Consider the following 18,783-nt stretch of genomic DNA (forward strand, 5'->3'; position numbering starts at 1 on the left):
CCCAATTCGGAGCTCCGAATCGGACTAAGCTTTCCGATGGCCCACGGTCATTTCCCAACGAAGGTAAGAGTGTAAAACTTAGAACACTGAGTAAAGCTTAGCACAGTGTGCAAATGTTGCATACCCTCAAAGTGCTATAAAACGTGGACCACTGAATCTATATATCTACTCTACTTAAAATTGAACATTTCAGTTATAGAAATTTGAAATCTCAAATTTGGTTTCGGAGTGGATTTGCTACTTTATCTGCAAAATTCCAGAGTTCTAGCTCCAATATTCAGTCTCTACTTTCTGCCGAAGAAAAAAAAAAAAAGTTTGAGTCAACCATTCTATGGTTTTTCTTTGGTGCAACAGGAATGTCGGAGCACATATGATTATCGGATTTGATGAACGATCAACAAATTTCAATCACTGAATCAAATCAGACGGTCATAAGTGCTCCGACACTGTCTTGAGAAATTTCAGTTGTTTTGAGGACAACTACTAATTACGTTTGTTAGGTTTTGTCCAGTAATTCTGATTCATATCCAAAAGCCAAAATGGAGAACCCTGTCATGACCTCGCAACCCAAAGATGAATTATCTTGGATATGGAATACAAAGGAAATTCGAAGACCTGACAATTCTTTGGATCGAAAGTACTACTGGAATAAGATATTCATTGTGTTGTGTTTGTTTGCTGTTTTAACGGATCCATTGTTCCTCTACATTCCCATTTTGAAGGATGATATTAAGTGCCTTATGTTAGACCCAAAGTTGAAGATAGTCGTTCTTCTTTTAAGATCATTCACAGATCTTTTCTATTTAATGGACATTATTATTCGAATTTATAGATCTAAGAACTCTTCGGTAGTTGTTAATCTTAACCGCAGACAACACCAGACGAATTTCAGTTTTGTATTGAAATCTTGTGTGCCAACAATAGTCAAGACAACATGTGTGTCAAATGATATTTTAATTGACATTGTAGCTCTTCTTCCCCTTCCACAGGTACGAACTTAAATCCCTTTGTTGGAATTAAATGTTTTCATATTTGCTTGGTGTGTGGCCAAAGCAAATTTTTCGTGTTAAATGCACAAAATTGACCTGTGTAATATACATTTGGAACTCACATACATTTTGCTAGCGAGTGTTAATTTTGTGTTCTAGACAACGTTGTTATTGATCCATCGATTTTCACTATTGGTATTACTGATGTATTGTATTCAGGTGGCAATTCTCATTTTCTTCTCTAAAATGAGTGACTTGAGGTCTTTGACTAGAACAAGAATGGTTCTTATGAACATATTTGCTCTGTTGCAATATGTGCCACGAGTTCTTCGCATCTACCTCTTATCTAAGGAACTCAAAAATAGGCCTCTTAAACAAGAGATTACGGAGACTCCGATATGGATTAAAGGTGTACTCAATTTCTGTATGTACATTATTGCTAGCCATGTAAGTTTCAATATACATCCTTATGTATTTTTGTTTGTTGAATCAATTCTTGTTATTCTTGTCTCACTTTGTTTATTAGAAAAAGCGTAAAATGACTATTTTGAAATAACCATAACATCTAAAATATTAATGATTTCCTCCGGTTTTTTGCTTGTTTTGTTTAATTTTCAGGTAGTCGGAGCCCTGTGGTATTTTTTTGCTATTCAACGAATGATGATTTGCTGGCATTCTGCATGTCGAAAAGATGATGGATGTGATAAAAGAATATTTGGTTGTCATGATCACCACTTCTTTAGAAATACCACAATTCTAAATGGTTTATGCCCTGTCAGTGTCAGTGACAATTCATCAGACACAATATTCTTTGATTTTGGTATATTTGCTACTGTGCTTAAATATGGTGTTGTAGGATCAACCAATTATTTTCAAAAGTTCTTGAACTGTTTCTGGTGGGGTTTACGAAATTTAAGGTTTGTACATTTTTGTCTTTCTTTGTTGGGAAATTTAGGTTTAATGCTCATTTTAAGAACTTTGAATCTGTCACGTTTTACATTAATAAATTTTCCTGTTGAGAATCAAAAATCTGACATTGCTTCTATTAAATATCGTCAACTAGAAGGACTCGTGGAAATTAAAAATCAAGTTGAGAGACTAAAATGTTATCTTGGATAAATTTTAGGAAGAAGGAACCATAGAACCAAATGAGCCCCTTTGTAAATTTTTAAGTTTATAACTTGAAATTGGTTATCTTATATTGATCCATTAATATGATTTTTGCAGTTCCCTTGGTTCAAATCTTGAGCCGAGTGTAGATGGATGGGAGAACCTCTATACAGTTTTTATTTCTGTAACTGGCTTGCTCTTGTTTTTATATCTCATTGGAAATTTGCAGGTTTGTTTACAAATCTTTTCTTATGCTTATCATTAAGTGCTAATTAATCACTCTAACCACGTAAACTTGATCTCTGAAGATTTTGATATTTATCCATTAAGTATTCTTTGACCACTTTGTATGTTAAGTATGATTTTTTTTTTCACTAAATCTGAATGCCATGTATAAGAATTTTTTACCAAATATGAATGCCATGTATAAGAAACTTTACTTATGACAGAAGCACTTATCATGTAATGTACTATTTTACGTGTTATCATATAAGTAGATGAATAGATGATATTCCCTTTTTTTAAAGGATATATTAATAAAAAAGTATAAGTTTTTTTTAAGGAGTTTTAATTAAAAGCCCATGGTACTGTTCACTTTAATGAAAAACCACATTTTTACGCTAAAAAGTCAATCTTGGTACTATTCGTTTTACCCTTTATTTTGTTCTTATCGTTAAAATTCAGAGTTTTCAAGTTCCTTTCATTAGTTTTCTTTTTTTTTTATTAGCATCCTATATAATGTTGAATACACCTCACATGAACATTTAATTAAATAACTTTATATACCTAATTGAAATGACAACTTTGACCTCATTATTTTAAAATAAAAAATTCTAAATACACCCCAAATTACTTTTCACATGTATATGCTAAGATTATTTATCTTCTTCAACTTTCAAAATCACTCTCACCCCTCGTGGTAGAACAAAATCCGAACCACTCTCGCCCTCCATTGGAATGCTGCTGTTGCTTTAATACTTCGTTTTCATTGTCTTGCACATCCTTTTCTTTAAAGAACTATTCTAAAGTTCATTTCAGTTGATCTAATAATCCAAAACCCAGCATCATCCATTTTGAGCAAAACTCATATCTTCCTCATCTACTGACTCCAAATACCCACAACCTTTCCCTTCCTTCCATGGAGCATCTCCACTCTCTCCACCATCCTTGGGTCAGCAAGTCATAGAGATGGTGCCTGGAACACAAACACAAACGTAAAATGTTAATGAGAAAGATAATCCAGATTATTGAAAAGAAACAGTTTTATTGAGAACATAAAAGAGAGTGAACAAGATCCCCCAAAAGTAACTCCACCGAAGGCTTTAGCCCGGTGGACAGGCGACCCAAAACACCCAATAGCCTCCCTCCCTTGCTCCAGCACATGCGGCCGAATGGGCTCGGGGGAGGCCCGGTGGACAGGCCAGACGCGAATCCACAGGTCGAGAGCCTGAGGGCCCAATGATGCATGGCTGACGTTAGGGTGACGTCAGCCACGATATAAAACTAATAAATAAAAAAAATTAATAAAAAAATCCAAAAAAAAAAAATTAAATTTTTAAAAAATTGATTTAATTTTTCTATAAATATGTTATCATTATCTTACAACTTACACCACAATTTTATATTTTCTCAAATACTTTGGGTTGTAATTTCTTATTTAATGACACGTGGTACAACGAGACCGATTAAAAATCCTATCCAAAATTACAAATAAATTTATTTTTTATTATTTTATAAAATAAAAAATGCTAATATTTTATTGCATATTGCCATAGCTATTCAGTTTAGGGGTAGAGATGCAAAAGACATTTACTGTTCATTAAATGTAGTTACTCTTCATTGGGGGATTCAATAGTGAGTTGCCCTAGGGGGGCCTTTGCAATGCTAGAGTTACTCTTAGAGCACTTCTAGCGTGGTGGAGGCCCCCTAGGGTTATCCACTATGCTATCCACCCAGTGAACAGTAACTGCCCTTAATGAACAGTTACTATCTTTTGTATCTCCACCTCTACACTGAATAGTCCTAGCAATTGGCAATAAAATATATTTTTTTTATATATGAAAAGCCCCAAAATATTGCAATCCAGAACAAATCCTGCAAATTTCAACAACTAGTAAGATTTAAATTTAAAAAACTAAAAAAAATCAACCCAGAATCGAAAAACCCACAAGGGTTTAACAAAGATTTAGAGAAAATAACCAAAAACCCACATACATTTTTGGTCTCAAATTCATCGAAACAGGTCGAATCACCGAGTTGAATCTCTGCTGGAAAAAGTAGAGAAGCATAAAGCAGACAGTAGAGCAAGCAACAGTTAAAATCCAGAGCTTCGACGGAGCCTCAAACACCACCAAATCAAAGCTAGCCGACATAAAATCTCTCCACGCAGCCTCCTCTTTCACTCTCCTCCGTTCCTCAGAGAAAACCCAAATCCAAAACCTTCTGTAAAACTCTGTGAGAAAAGATAGAGAGAGAGAGAGCCAAAGCAAAAGAATGATGGCATCCCGACACCACATCAGATTGCCTTCAGGCGCTCGGGCAGTCACGAATCCACAGGCCTCTCCCCCGGGCCTGCTTGGGCTCGCTCGCCAGCGCACGCTGGGCATCATCACTCGGGCATTTAAGCCATGTTCCTCAGCTTGTCCCTCAGGCTGGAGCTCCAGCTGGAACTGCTCTTATAGGAGGGAAAATAGCAAAGAGCAATATCAATACTTACAGCCTGGCAATCTCTGACAATAAGCAAGCAAGAACACCAACTACTTTCTCATCGCCGTTACTGAGAGCTGCAAAAGTAATACTTCTTTAATAAAATTCACCCTGCATAACAAAACATGGAGATGCAAGGCATAAACAATTGTTGGCATCACATCGTCCAGATATTAAGTGATGTAATTAAGACGATAGTATTTAGGAAATTAGGACAATATGAATGGGTAGAGAAATAAAAGAGATCCGGACTCACTCCGACCTTTGCCATCAGACCAAATGTGTATTGGAATCACTCCAATAGAGAAGTTAGAAAAACTTCGACATCGCAGCAAAGGTGCCTTGGAAGACTTTTTTGTATTTGCACCTAAGATGTGAAGATGTGGGGTGTATTTAGAAAATATAAGGTATATATGTTGAGAGTGTTGGGTCTGAGCGTATTTTGGAAAAGTAAGCGATGTGTATTAAGATAAATTTATGTGAGTAATTATGTGGGGTGTTACAACAACACAAATATGTGTGTACTTTGAATGAGATAATAACACCATATCGTGTTCCAATTCTTGCTAGAGAGAAAAAAATTTCGTCATGTATGCTAGGTTTTAATTGTGGTCGTTTGATTAGTTGCATTATTATGAATTTCATTGTATACGTACAATAAGATACGGGGGGTCGGGTGGGTTGGTCAAGTTGGACTTTAACTCGTTGACCAACCCAATAGGCTCGGGTTGGAATTTTTCAAACCCATTGCCACCCAAGAATATAGACAAACCAACCCACCCAAATTCTTAAACGTGTTTTATGGGTTGGGTTTAATTAGTTTCTTTCTTGTTCATAATGGGAGTGTAAATGACAAAAATTCAATACTATTGTCAAATTAGGTCTAATTCATTTGAAGTTGGTGTTGTAAATGATAAGCATATCACCAATCACGTCACAATTGTTGCCCAATATAATTCAATCCCATAATCCCTCTCCTTGTAACACTTCATATTTGTTGTAATTGTAATTTGTTGTCATTATTTGCTTGTCTTATTTGGCTTTGCAAGTCAACACTTGTAATTTGTATATAGAAAAAGTTGTAGTAAATAAAATCAATCAAGCCAATTTTCTCCTAAATCATTATTCGGATGGGTTGAGTTCAATCGGGTTGATAGTATTTCAACCTAATTTAACCCAAATATAATTTTTTAATGTTTAAAACCCAACCCAACCTAGTTTCTTTCTTTCTATTTTTTTTTCCTTCTTTTTTTGATTAAAATAGTAGTATTTCTTTTTTGTAATATAGAAAAATATTTCTTATCCAATATGATAATATAATTCTTATCAATCTCTTACTTGTTGAATAGATGTATATGCAATTTGAAACTACAAGAAGAGAGGATAACAAACGCAAGATGCAAATCAAACAGAAGATGGAAGAAAAATATCCAGAAATAGAATTGTGGTTATTTAAAAATGGCATTCCCACCAGATTGATTAAGGATATGAAGTTGCGGATTATGGAAAAGTTACAAGCAACACTTGAAATGAGTATGGATACTAATTTGGATAATATTTTCCCTCTTCTTCCTTCTGATGTTCAAAGCCGCATAAAAGAGCCTATGGCTTGGTTGAAGCAAGTAAGTTCCTTACAAATGAATTTACCCTTTAATTAATTACTCACTTTGATAACCACATAAAACGAGTATTGAATGTCTTTATGTTTTGGATAATCCTTGGATACTGATCAGTACGTACCCAAAATTTACTGACCTCCAATAAAACAAATACACCTGTCCATTTTCAAGTCTCCATTCACACAACCAAACGCCCTAGTTCTGTATACCAAACATCCTTCTTTTACCTTTCCCTGCCCACAGTCCGCTCCAGAACTGCAAAAACATTACAAATTCTTTCACAAAAGCTATTATCCATTTAACTGAACCCATACCACTATGGAGATCCATATTAATTTATGGCACGAAATGTGGCTTCAAGATCACCAGGTAGAGATCAAATGATAAGACCCACTCTCCGGATTGATGACGACAGGTCGCAATCATCGTCGTCGTCCACAACGGAGGACGACAGTCACAGTCGCTGGAGAAGAAATCGATGGGGGTGAGTGGCAGGAAAGAGGGACTGGGGTCATCGGAGAAGAGGGGTTGTGAGTGGGTCGCCGGAGTAGAGAGCAAATTCAGTGTTCGATGAGGAAGAAGAAGAATGTTTGGTTTGCAGAATAACGGACGTTTGGTTGTGTGCTTATAGACTTCAAAATGAACAGGTATCTTTATTGTATTGGATTATTGGGAGGTCAGCAAATTTTGAGTACGGAACAGGCAGTACCCAAGTATTATTTATCTTTTTTATTAAGAATTTAATTAACTGTTGAGGATTGTATCTCTTTATCTTTTTAATGAGAATTTCTTTCTATGGGTTTTCTTGCTTTCTCTCTGATAGTTTAACAACATGAATTCCAGGTGCCAATGCTTCGACGAATGGATGAAGGTCTGTTGAAAATAATCTATCAGCAACTCGAGCCCGTGAGGTATACTGAGAACAGCTTGATTATTGAAAAGGGTGAACCACTTGACAAGATCGTCTACATTGTAGACGGAATTGTATCCATTGAAGAGAGATTTTCTGATGATTCAAGACGAGGTGCAGAAAAATTATTTGGAGAAGAACTTCTACGTTGGCCATTCTCCCTCAACTTCCCTAGACCGTTGGCAACTGAATATGTCAAGGCAATTGGTGTTGTTGAAGCCCTTGCTCTCAACGCACGCGACTTGAAAAGTGTAAGCTCTTAATCAAATGCACATTTCCCTTATTACAATTGAGCATCCATAGGAATTAATTGGGATAAGAGAGAGATCCAAGAATTACCTTTATTTAAACTATTAGATAAGACTTTTATGCTTTCAACACAACCCTTCACATGCGGGGCAATTTAAGCTCAATGTGTGGAGTAAACAAGACATATTGAGTGATGCATAGCACGTAGATAGTCTCATTTAATACCATATTAAAAGGGATGTGATATCCACACATCCCTTTTTACTTCTCACATACCCTTCTAATTTTCGGATGTCGGATTAGATTAATTGAAGAAGATTAAATTAAATATCAGAGTGGGCAACGAACAAAATTACAAAAATAATAGGAATATTATTAAGCTAACGAGAATGCCGAAACGGTTACAAAACTTCAAGAGACTACATCGTGAATAACTTATTTTCTAATGAATAACAAAGCACTCTATTTATAATAAACTAACCCTAACCCTAATGCTAACAGGCTAGGCCCAAACTAAACTTATAAAAAAACTCAAACAAAATAATACCTAAAATACTAATATATTCCAACCCCCCCGTCAAACTCATGGCGGTATACGACATGAGTTTGCAAACAAGCAGATGCGGACTAGCTCCGTTAGGTGGACTGGTAGGCATGCAAACTTGACTTGACTTGACTGGCAAACTTGACTTGATTCTTAACTTGACTTGACTGGCAAACTGGCAAACTGGCAAACATGCAAACAGGCAAACTGGACTTGATTCTTGACTTGACTTAACTTGACTGGCAAACTGGCAAACTTGACTTGATTCTTGATTCTTGCTGGCAAACTGATTCTGGTTCAAACTAGCTAGTGTTGAGAGTATGGAGAGAAACCGTCACTAAACGGACGAGATTTCCATATCTCAATTGTAACAACAAAAGACGAAAATTAAAAAACTACTATCACTTGAATGATCACGGATCCAAGCACTCGAGTAACGGTCACAAACAATTCCAAACAAGCTAACAACTTGTGTGGATCTAAAAACGACCTTGACCATTTTTTTTTCCCTTTGCCCGTGTGGACCAAAACAAACAGCCAAAAAAAAAATTTCCTTTTTTTTTTCTCTTTCTTATTTTCTTTTCCTTTTTCTTTTTTTTTTTCCTTTTCTTTTCTCCTGCCTTTCAACTTCTCTTTTTTTTTCTTTTTTTTCCCTTTCTTTCTGGGCAAAGATTCCAACGGATTCAACATATGGCAAGGTGCAACAACTATCGGTGGAGGATGGTGGTGTTGCATAGCAGGTCTGATGTGGGCAAGAGCAACGGGCAGTGGGGCAGATTCTGGTGGGGAAGCAACAGGCCGTCAACACAACTAAAAAAATTAACACACTTTTTTTCCTTGCAAACTGTCAACAACAACTAGACAATCTGAACATGAATGGCAACAGACACAAGCAAACGAATACCAACCCAAAACAGATTAAATCTCGAAGGATGAAACCTGATTTGATACCAAGTTAAATATCAGAGTGCGCAATGAACAAAATTACAAAAATAATAGGAATATTATTAAGCTAACGAGAATGCCGAAACGGTTACAAAACTCCAAGAGACTACATTGTGAATAACTTATTTTCTAAGGAATAACAAAACACTTTATTTATAATAAACTAACCCTAATGCTAACAGGCTAGGCTCAAACTAAACTTATAAGAAAACTCAAACAAAATAATACCTAAAATACTAATATATTTCAACAGATCAATGGACATAAATTAACAAGGGGTGTGTAAGAAGTAATTTAGGGTGTGTGGATAACACACCCCTGTTAAAATTGAACATCCATGCTAGTTAAAACCATTGGGAATAGGAGGGAGAGGGTCCAAAATTATTTAAATTATTAGGCAAAATTTTATTTCCCTGATATGATATTCATATAGTATGACAACTTCAATAAGCCTATATGAAACTCTAGCAACCTCAGTTTGATATTGTAATTTGGCTACATATTCTTTTACTTTAAGTAACGAACTCTAACAACCTTTTTGTTGTTGTTGTGGATAAATAGATATACTTGCAATCAGACATTTTTGAAAAAGAGAAGTCTAGACACAAAAGAATGATGAAAGAGGAGATGGAGCGAAATATAGATGGGTTGATGCGTAGAAATGGAATTCCTGAAAGGTTGAATCATGATGTAAAGTTGGGGATCATGAAAGAACTATTTCAAGAAGACAAGGATGTTCTTTGGAATATTCTTGATTGGGATTATCTCGTTTCTCTTCTTCCCTCAGATCTTCAAAGCCTTATAAAAGATTGTATGCCTTTGCCCAAGTTGAAGCAAGTAAGTTCCTTATACATGAATTTACCTCTTTAATTAATTACTTACGTTGATAATCACATAAAACGAGTATTGAATGTCTTTATGTTTTGGATAACCCTTGGATACTGATCAGTAAGAACCCAAAATTTACTGACCTCCAATAAAACAAAGACACCTGTCCATTTCCAAGTCTCAATTCACACAATCGAACGCCCTAGTCCACATTCTTTCACAAAAGCTATTATCCATTTAACTGAACCTATACGATTTAGTTTTCTAAAAAAGAGGGGCTCTTCTTTGAGGTTCTTCTTCACCCACTGATTGTTACCACTATGGAGATCCATATTAATTTATGGCACAAAATGTGGCTTCAAGATCACCAAGTTGAGATCAAATGACAAGATCCACTCTCCGGATTGATGACGACAGGTCGCAATCATCGTCGTCGTCCATAACGAAGGACGACGGTCACAGTCGCTGGAGAAGAAATCGATGGGGGTGGGTGCCAGGAAAGATGGATTGGGGTCATTGGAGAAGAGAGGGGTTGCGAGTAGGTCGCCGGAGAAGAGAGCAAATTCAGTGTTCGATGAGGGTTTCGTTGTGTGTATAGAGACTTGAAAATGGACATGTGTCTTTATTGTGTCAGACTATTAGGAGGTTAGTAAATTTTGGATACTGAACAGGCAGTACCCAAGTATTATCTTAATCATTTTATTAAGAATTTAATTGACTGTTGAGGATTGTATCTTTATCTTTTTGATGAGAATTTCTTCCTATGAGTTTTCTTGCTTTCTCTCTAATAGTTTAACAACATGAATTCCAGGTGCCAATGCTTGGAGAGATGGATGAAGGTTTGTTGAAAAGAATCTATGAGCAACTCGAGCCCGTGAGGTATATTGAGAACAACTTGATTATTGAAAAGGGTGAACCACTTGACAAGATGGTCTACATTGTAGACGGATTTGTATCCATTGAAGAGAGATCTTCTGATAATTCGAGACGAGGTGTAGGAGAATTATGTGGACAAGAACTTCTACGTTGGCCATTCTACTCTGACTTTCCTTGCAGAGAACCATTGTCAACTGAGTCTGTCAAGGCAATTGGTGTTGTTGAAGCCCTTGCTCTCAACGCACGTGACTTGAAAAGTGTAAGCTCTTAATCAAATGCACATTTCCCTAATTACAATTGAGCATCCATAGGAATTAATTGGGATTAGGGAGAGATCCAATAATTACCTTTATTTAAACTATTAGGCAAGACTTTTATGCTTTCAACGCAACCCTTCACGTGCGGGACAATTTAAGCCCAATGTGTGGAGTAAAAAAGACATGTTGAGTGATGCATAGCACGTAGATAGTCTCATTTAATACCATATTAAAATTGAGCATCCATGTTAGTTAAGACCATTAGGAATAGGAGGGAGAGGATCCAAAATTATTTAAATTATTAGGCAAAATTTTATTTCCCTGACATGAGATACATTTAGTATGACAACTTCAATAAGCCTATAAGAAACTCTAGCAACCTCAGTTTGATATTGTAATTTGGCTACATATTCTTTTACTTTAAGTAACGAACCCTAACAACCTTTTTGTTGTTGTTGTGGATAAATAGATATACATGCAATCAAACATTTTTGAAAAAGAGAAGTCTAGACACAAAAGAATGATGAAAGAGGAGATGAAGAGAAATATAGATGGGTTGATGCGTAGAAATGGAATTCCTGAAAGGTTGAATCATAATGTAAAGTTGCAGATCATGAAAGAACTATTTCAAGAAGACAAGGATGTTCATTGGAATATTCTTGATTGGGATTATCTTGTTTCTCTTCTTCCCTCAAATCTTCAAAGCCGTATAAAAGATTGTATGCCTTTGCCTAAGTTGAAGCAAGTAAGTTCCTTATACATGAATTTACCTTTTAATTAATTACTCACTTTGATAACCACGTAAAACGAGTATTGAATGTCTTTATGTTTTGGATAATCCTTGGATACTGATCAGTAAGTACCCAAAATTTACTGACCTCTAATAAAACAAAGACACTTGTCCATTTTCAAGTCTCCATTCACACAACCAAACGCCCTAGTTCTGTATACCAAACATCCTCTTCTTCCTTCGGATGTTGAAAGCCGCATAAAAGAGGCTTTTGCCAAGTTGAACCAAGTAATTACTCACCTTGATAATCATATAAAACGAGGATTGTATGTCTTTATCTTTTTATTAAGAATTTAATTATTCTTCCTATGGCTTTACTTGCTTTCTCTCTAATAGTTTAACAACATGAATTCCAGGTGCCAATGCTTGGAGAGATGGATGAAGGTTTGTTGAAAAGAATCTATGAGCAACTCGAGCCCGTGAGGTATATTGAGAACAACTTGATTATTGAAAAGGGTGAACCACTTGACAACATGATCTACATTGTAGACGGATTTGTATCCATTGAAGAGAGATCTTCTGATAATTCGAGACGAGGTGTAGGAGAATTATGTGGACAAGAACTTCTACGTTGGCCATTCTACTCTGACTTTCCTTGCAGAGAACCATTGTCAACTGAGTCTGTCAAGGCAATTGGTGTTGTTGAAGCCCTTGCTCTCAACGCACGTGACTTGAAAAGTGTAAGCTCTTAATCAAATGCACATTTCCCTAATTACAATTGAGCATCCATAGGAATTAATTGGGATTAGGGAGAGATCCAATAATTACCTTTATTTAAACTATTAGGCAAGACTTTTATGCTTTCAACGCAACCCTTCACGTGCGGGACAATTTAAGCCCAATGTGTGGAGTAAAAAAGACATGTTGAGTGATGCATAGCACGTAGATAGTCTCATTTAATACCATATTAAAATTGAGCATCCATGTTAGTTAAGACCATTAGGAATAGGAGGGAGAGGATCCAAAATTATTTAAATTATTAGGCAAAATTTTATTTCCCTGACATGAGATACATTTAGTATGACAACTTCAATAAGCCTATAAGAAACTCTAGCAACCTCAGTTTGATATTGTAATTTGGCTACATATTCTTTTACTTTAAGTAACGAACTCTAACAACCTTTTTGTTGTTGTTGTGGATAAATAGATATACATGCAATCAAACATTTTTGAAAAAGAGAAGTCTAGACACAAAAGAATGATGAAAGAGGAGATGAAGAGAAATATAGATGGGTTGATGCGTAAAAATGGAATTCCTGAAAGGTTGAATCATAATGTAAAGTTGCAGATCATGAAAGAACTATTTCAAGAAGACAAGGATGTTCATTGGAATATTCTTGATTGGGATTATCTTGTTTCTCTTCTTCCCTCAAATCTTCAAAGCCGTATAAAAGATTGTATGCCTTTGCCTAAGTTGAAGCAAGTAAGTTCCTTATACATGAATTTACCTTTTAATTAATTACTCACTTTGATAACCACGTAAAACGAGTATTGAATGTCTTTATGTTTTGGATAATCCTTGGATACTGATCAGTAAGTACCCAAAATTTACTGACCTCTAATAAAACAAAGACACTTGTCCATTTTCAAGTCTCCATTCACACAACCAAACGCCCTAGTTCTGTATACCAAACATCCTCTTCTTCCTTCGGATGTTGAAAGCCGCATAAAAGAGGCTTTTGCCAAGTTGAACCAAGTAATTACTCACCTTGATAATCATATAAAACGAGGATTGTATGTCTTTATCTTTTTATTAAGAATTTAATTATTCTTCCTATGGCTTTACTTGCTTTCTCTCTAATAGTTTAACAACATGAATTCCAGGTGCCAATGCTTGGAGAGATGGATGAAGGTTTGTTGAAAAGAATCTATGAGCAACTCGAGCCCGTGAGGTATATTGAGAACAACTTGATTATTGAAAAGGGTGAACCACTTGACAACATGATCTACATTGTAGACGGATTTGTATCCATTGAAGAGAGATCTTCTGATAATTCGAGACGAGGTGTAGGAGAATTATGTGGACAAGAACTTCTTCGTTGGCCATTCTACTCTGACTTTCCTCGCAGAGAACCGTTGGCAACTGAGTCTGTCAAGGCAATTGGTGTTGTTGAAGCCCTTGCTCTTAACGCACGTGACTTGAAAAGTGTAAGCCCTTAATCAAATGCACATTTCCCTTATTAGAATTGAGCATCCATAGGAATTAATTGGGATAAGGGAGAGATCCAAGAATTACCTTTATTTAAACTATTAGACAAGACTTTTATGCTTTCAACGCAACCCTTCACGTGCGGGACAATTTATGCCCAATGTGTGGAGTAAAAAAGACATGTTGAGTGATGCATAGCACGTAGATAGTCTCATTTAATACCATATTAAAATTGAGCATCCATGTTAGTTAAAACCATTGGGAATAGGAGGGAGAGGATCCAAAATTATTTAAATTATTAGGCAAAATTTTAGTACCCTGACATGAGATTCATACAGTATGACAACTTCAATAAGCCTATAAGAAACTCTAGCAACCTCAGTTTGATTGTAATTTGGCTACATATTCTTTTACTTTAAGTTACGAACTCTAACAACCTTTTTGTTGTTGTTGTGGACTAATAGATATACATAAAATCAGACATTTTTGAAAAAGAGAAGTCTAGACACAAAAGAATGATGAAAGAAGAGATTGAGCGAAATATAGATGAGTTGCTGTGTAGAAATGGAATTCCTGAAAGGTTGAATCATGATGTAAAGTTGCGGATCATGAAAGAACTATTTCAAGAAGACAAGGATGTTCATTGGAATATTCTTGATTGGGATTATCTCGTTTCTCTTCTTCCCTCAGATCTTCAAAGCCTTATAAAAGATTGTATGCGTTTGCCTAAGTTGAAGCAAGTAAGTTCCTTATACATGAATTTACCTTTTAATTAATTACTCACTTTGATAACCACGTAAAACGAGTATAGAATATCTTTATGTTATGGATAATCCTTGGATACTGATCAGTAAGTACCCAAAATTTACTGACCTCCAATAAAACAAAGACACTTGTCCATTTTCAAGTCTCCATTCACACAACCGAACGCCCTAGTTCTGTATACCAAACATCCTCTTCTTCCTTCGGATATTGAAAGCCGCATAAAGAGGCTTTTGCCAAGTTGAACCAAGTAATTACTCACCTTGATAATCGTATAAAACGAGGATTGTATGTCTTTATCTTTTTATTAAGCATTTAATTATTCTTCCTATGGCTTTACTTGCTTTCTCTCTAATAGTTTAACAACATGAATTCCAGGTGTCAATGCTTGGAGAGATGGATGAAGGTTTGTTGAAAAGAATCTATGAGCAACTCGAGCCTGTGAGGTATATTGAGAACAGCTTGATTATTGAAAAGGGTGAACCACTTGACAAGATGGTCTACATTGTAGACGGATTTGTATCCATTGAAGAGAGATCTTCTGATGATTCGAGACGAGGTGCAGGAGAATTATTTGGACAAGAACTTCTACGTTGGCCATTCTACTCTGACTTCCCTTTCACAAGACCGTTGGCAACTGAGTCTGTCAAGGCAATTGGTGTTGTTGAAGCCCTTGCTCTCAAAGCACGTGACTTGGAAAGTGTAAGCTTTTAATCAAATGCACATTTCCCTAATTACAATTGAGCATCCATAGGAATTAATTGGGATAAGGGAGAGATCCAAGAATTACCTTTATTTAAATTATTAGACAAGACTTTTATGCTTTCAACGCAACCCTTCACGTGCGGGACAATTTAAGCCCAATGTGTGGAGTAAAAATGACATGTTGAGTGATGCATAGGACGTAGATAGTCTTATTTAATACCATATTAAAATTGAGCATCCATGTTAGTTAAAACCATTGGGAATAGGAGGGAGAGGATCCAAAATTATTTAAATTATTAGGCAAAATTTTATTTCCCTGACTTGAGATTCATATAGTATGACAACTTCAATAAGCCTATAAGAAACTCTAGCAACCTCAGTTTGATTGTAATTTGGCTACATATTCTTTTATTTTAAGTAACGAACTCTAACAACCTTTTTGTTGTTGTTGTCGATAAATAGACATACTCGCAATTAGACATTTTTGAAAAAGAGAAGCCTAGACACAGAAGAATGATGGAAGAGGAGATGGAGCTAAATATAGATGGGTTGATGCGTAGAAATGGAATTCCTAAAAGGTTGAATGATGATATAAAGTTGCGGATTATGAAAGCACTATTTCGAGTAGACAAGGATGTTCATTGGAATATTCTTGATTGGGATTATCTCGTTTCTCTTCTTCCCTCAGATCTTCAAAGCCTTATAAAGGATTGTATGCCTTTGCCTAAGTTGAAGCTAGTAAGTTCCTTATACATGAATTTACCTTTTAATTAATTACTCACTTTCATAACCACGTAAAACGAGTATTGAATGTTTTTATGTTATGGATAATCCTTGGATAATAGCCGACCCCACTTAGTGGGAAAAGGCTTTGTTGTTGTTGTTGTTGGATAATCCTTGGATACTGATCAGTAAGTACCCAAAATTTACTGACCTCCAATAAAACAAAGACACCTGTTCATTTTCAAGTCTCCATTCACACAACCAAACGCCCTAGTTCTGTATACCAAACATCCTCTTCTTCCTTCGGATGTTGAAAGCCGCATAAAAGAGGATTTTGCCAAGTTGAACCAAGTAATTACTCATCTTGATAATCATATAAAACGAGGATTGTATGTCTTTATCTTTTTATTAAGAATTTAATTATTCTTCCTATGGCTTTACTTGCTTTCTCTGTAATAGTTTAACAACATGAATTCCAGGTGCCAATGCTTCGAGGGATGGATGAAGGCTTGTTGAAAATAATCTATGAGCAACTCGAGCCCGTGAGGTATACTGATAACAGCTTGATTATTGAAAAGGGTGAACCACTTGACAAGATGGTCTACATTGTAGACGGATTTGTATCCATTGAAGAGAGATCTTCTGATAATTCGAGACGAGGTGTAGGAGAATTATGTGGACAAGAACTTCTACGTTGGCCATTCTACTCTGACTTTCCTTACAGAGAACCGTTGGCAACTGAGTCTGTCAAGGCAATTGGTGTTGTTGAAGCCCTTGCTCTCAACGCACGTGACTTGAAAAGTGTAAGCTCTTAATCAAATGCACATTTCCCTTATTAGAATTGAGCATCCATAGGAATTAATTGAGATAAGGGAGAGATCCAAGAATTACCTTTATTTAAACTATTAGACAAGACTTTTATGCTTTCAACGCAACCCTTCACGTGCGGGACAATTTATGCCCAATGTGTGGAGTAAAAAAGAAATGTTGAGTGATGCATAGCACGTAGATAGTCTTATTTAATACCATATTAAAATTGAGCATCCATGTTAGTTAAAACCATTGGGAATAGGAGGGAGAGGATCCAAAATTATTTAAATTATTAGGCAAAATTTTATTTCCTTGACATGAGATTCATATAGTATGACAACTTCAATAAGCCTATAAGAAACTCTAGCAACCTCAATTTGATTGTAATTTGGCTACATATTCTTTTACCTTAAGTAACGATCTCTAACAACCTTTTTGTTGTTGTTCTGGACTAATAGATATACATAAAATCAGACATTAAAGAAAAAGAGAAGCCTAGACACAGAAGAATGATTGAAGAGGAGTTGAAGCGAAATATAGATGAGTTGATACGTAGAAATGAGATTCCTAAACAGTTTTCTTATGTAAAGTTGCGGATCATGGAAGAACTATTTCAAGAAAACAGGAATGCTTATTGGAATATTCTTGATTGGGATTATCTCGTTTCTCTTCTTCCCCTGGATCTTCGAAACGAGATCGAAAGTGTGCAAGCTTGGGTCAAATACTCGAAGGTGAAATAAACACAGACAAGTTTAATGTTGAGATAGCCAAAAAAGTGACCGAGCTTGCCGTGAAATGTTTGAGGTCAAGGTGGAAGGAAAGGCCTTCCATGGAAGCAGTAGCTGCGGAGCTTGAGGGAGTAGTGCAAACTATTTATAAACAGGGTAAAACCTTCTACGGTGGATGATAATATATCTTCGGCTGCTAGAACTTCGGACTGAAGTATTGATGAACCGATGCGGCTGCTTTCAGTTTGAGTGTTGACAAGTAAGATGCATTTGGCAGTTTGGGCATTTAATTTTATATCCTAACAGTAACATCCTTGTAAACAGAAAAGAGTAACGTCTATAGCTTTGGAGCTGTCCTCGCCGAGTGTTTCAATTCTTCTGAAAATCAATGGCGAGTGGGAATACGTCTTTTAGACTTATTTTACTTAGAGAAGACAGACGCTGAAGAAGTAGCTGTAGAGGTTGAGGGATTGCTTTTTATAACTTGGGAAGCAGTAATAAACATATGAAGGGTGTGAACTTTTAGTATACTCATTCTATAGTTTACATAATGTTGCATCTGACTAGTACAAATGTAGTAACTCCTTTTTATGCTTCTTGAGTGTATGCATAGTCTTTGGGACCCGTAAGTTCTCCAGTTACATGCAAAAGACTTTATATCCGGCGGCAAATGGCTCAGGATCTCCTCAATGGTGAACTTCATATCCTCAAATCTGTTTGTGTGGCTAAGAAACTACTGCGACACTTTGAGTACAACAGATTGCCATAGATGATGATACTTGTTTTGCAAAACCACCAAAGACTCTTTACGTGATCAGACACAGGTACAAGTTATGGATTCATATAAAACCGTATGTGAAAAACCGGAATTTTGGGAGACTAGTAGTCCACAAGATTAGGCTAACATGAAGGAACAACCACCAAATTGGCTCTTAACCCTTTTGGAGCAGGCATGTGGGATCTCAATGTACAACTAAAAATAGAAAACACATTTTTGCTGGGTGAATTTGGATTACTTTGTGAATACTTTCTCAAGTGAATGTGGTTATATTAGTAAATTAGTAAATTTCTATAATACAGTCC

General features: G+C 36.0%; 1 protein-coding gene across 1 annotated transcript; it reads left to right on the plus strand.

Moving 5' to 3' along the window:
- The first annotated feature begins 539 nt into the window (after window positions 1–539).
- LOC126614449 (uncharacterized) lies at window positions 540–16,997 on the plus strand. The gene is made up of 13 exons (XM_050282127.1): window positions 540–989; window positions 1,209–1,436; window positions 1,608–1,906; window positions 2,217–2,328; window positions 6,155–6,427; window positions 7,268–7,347; window positions 10,786–11,035; window positions 12,971–13,246; window positions 13,648–13,971; window positions 14,437–14,712; window positions 15,113–15,436; window positions 15,902–16,177; window positions 16,642–16,997. Exons 1-13 carry the CDS (start codon window positions 540–542, stop codon window positions 16,975–16,977), a joined length of 3,504 nt encoding a protein of 1,167 aa, XP_050138084.1. The 3' UTR covers window positions 16,978–16,997.
- Window positions 16,998–18,783: the final 1,786 nt, after the last annotated feature.

Source organism: Malus sylvestris, chromosome 1 (assembly GCF_916048215.2).
Source record: "Malus sylvestris chromosome 1, drMalSylv7.2, whole genome shotgun sequence".
In the NCBI taxonomy this organism is placed as follows: domain Eukaryota; kingdom Viridiplantae; phylum Streptophyta; class Magnoliopsida; order Rosales; family Rosaceae; genus Malus; species Malus sylvestris.

Bases quoted from the DNA above. Each gene is read 5' to 3' on its own strand.
- LOC126614449 (XM_050282127.1), top strand. From the start codon at position 540: ATGGAGAACCCTGTCATGACCTCGCAACCCAAAGATGAATTATCTTGG. The intron at 1,437-1,607 runs GTAAGTTTCAAT...TTTAATTTTCAG, and splicing joins TGTACATTATTGCTAGCCAT to GTAGTCGGAGCCCTGTGGTA. The intron at 15,437-15,901 runs GTAAGCTTTTAA...GTCGATAAATAG, and splicing joins AAGCACGTGACTTGGAAAGT to ACATACTCGCAATTAGACAT.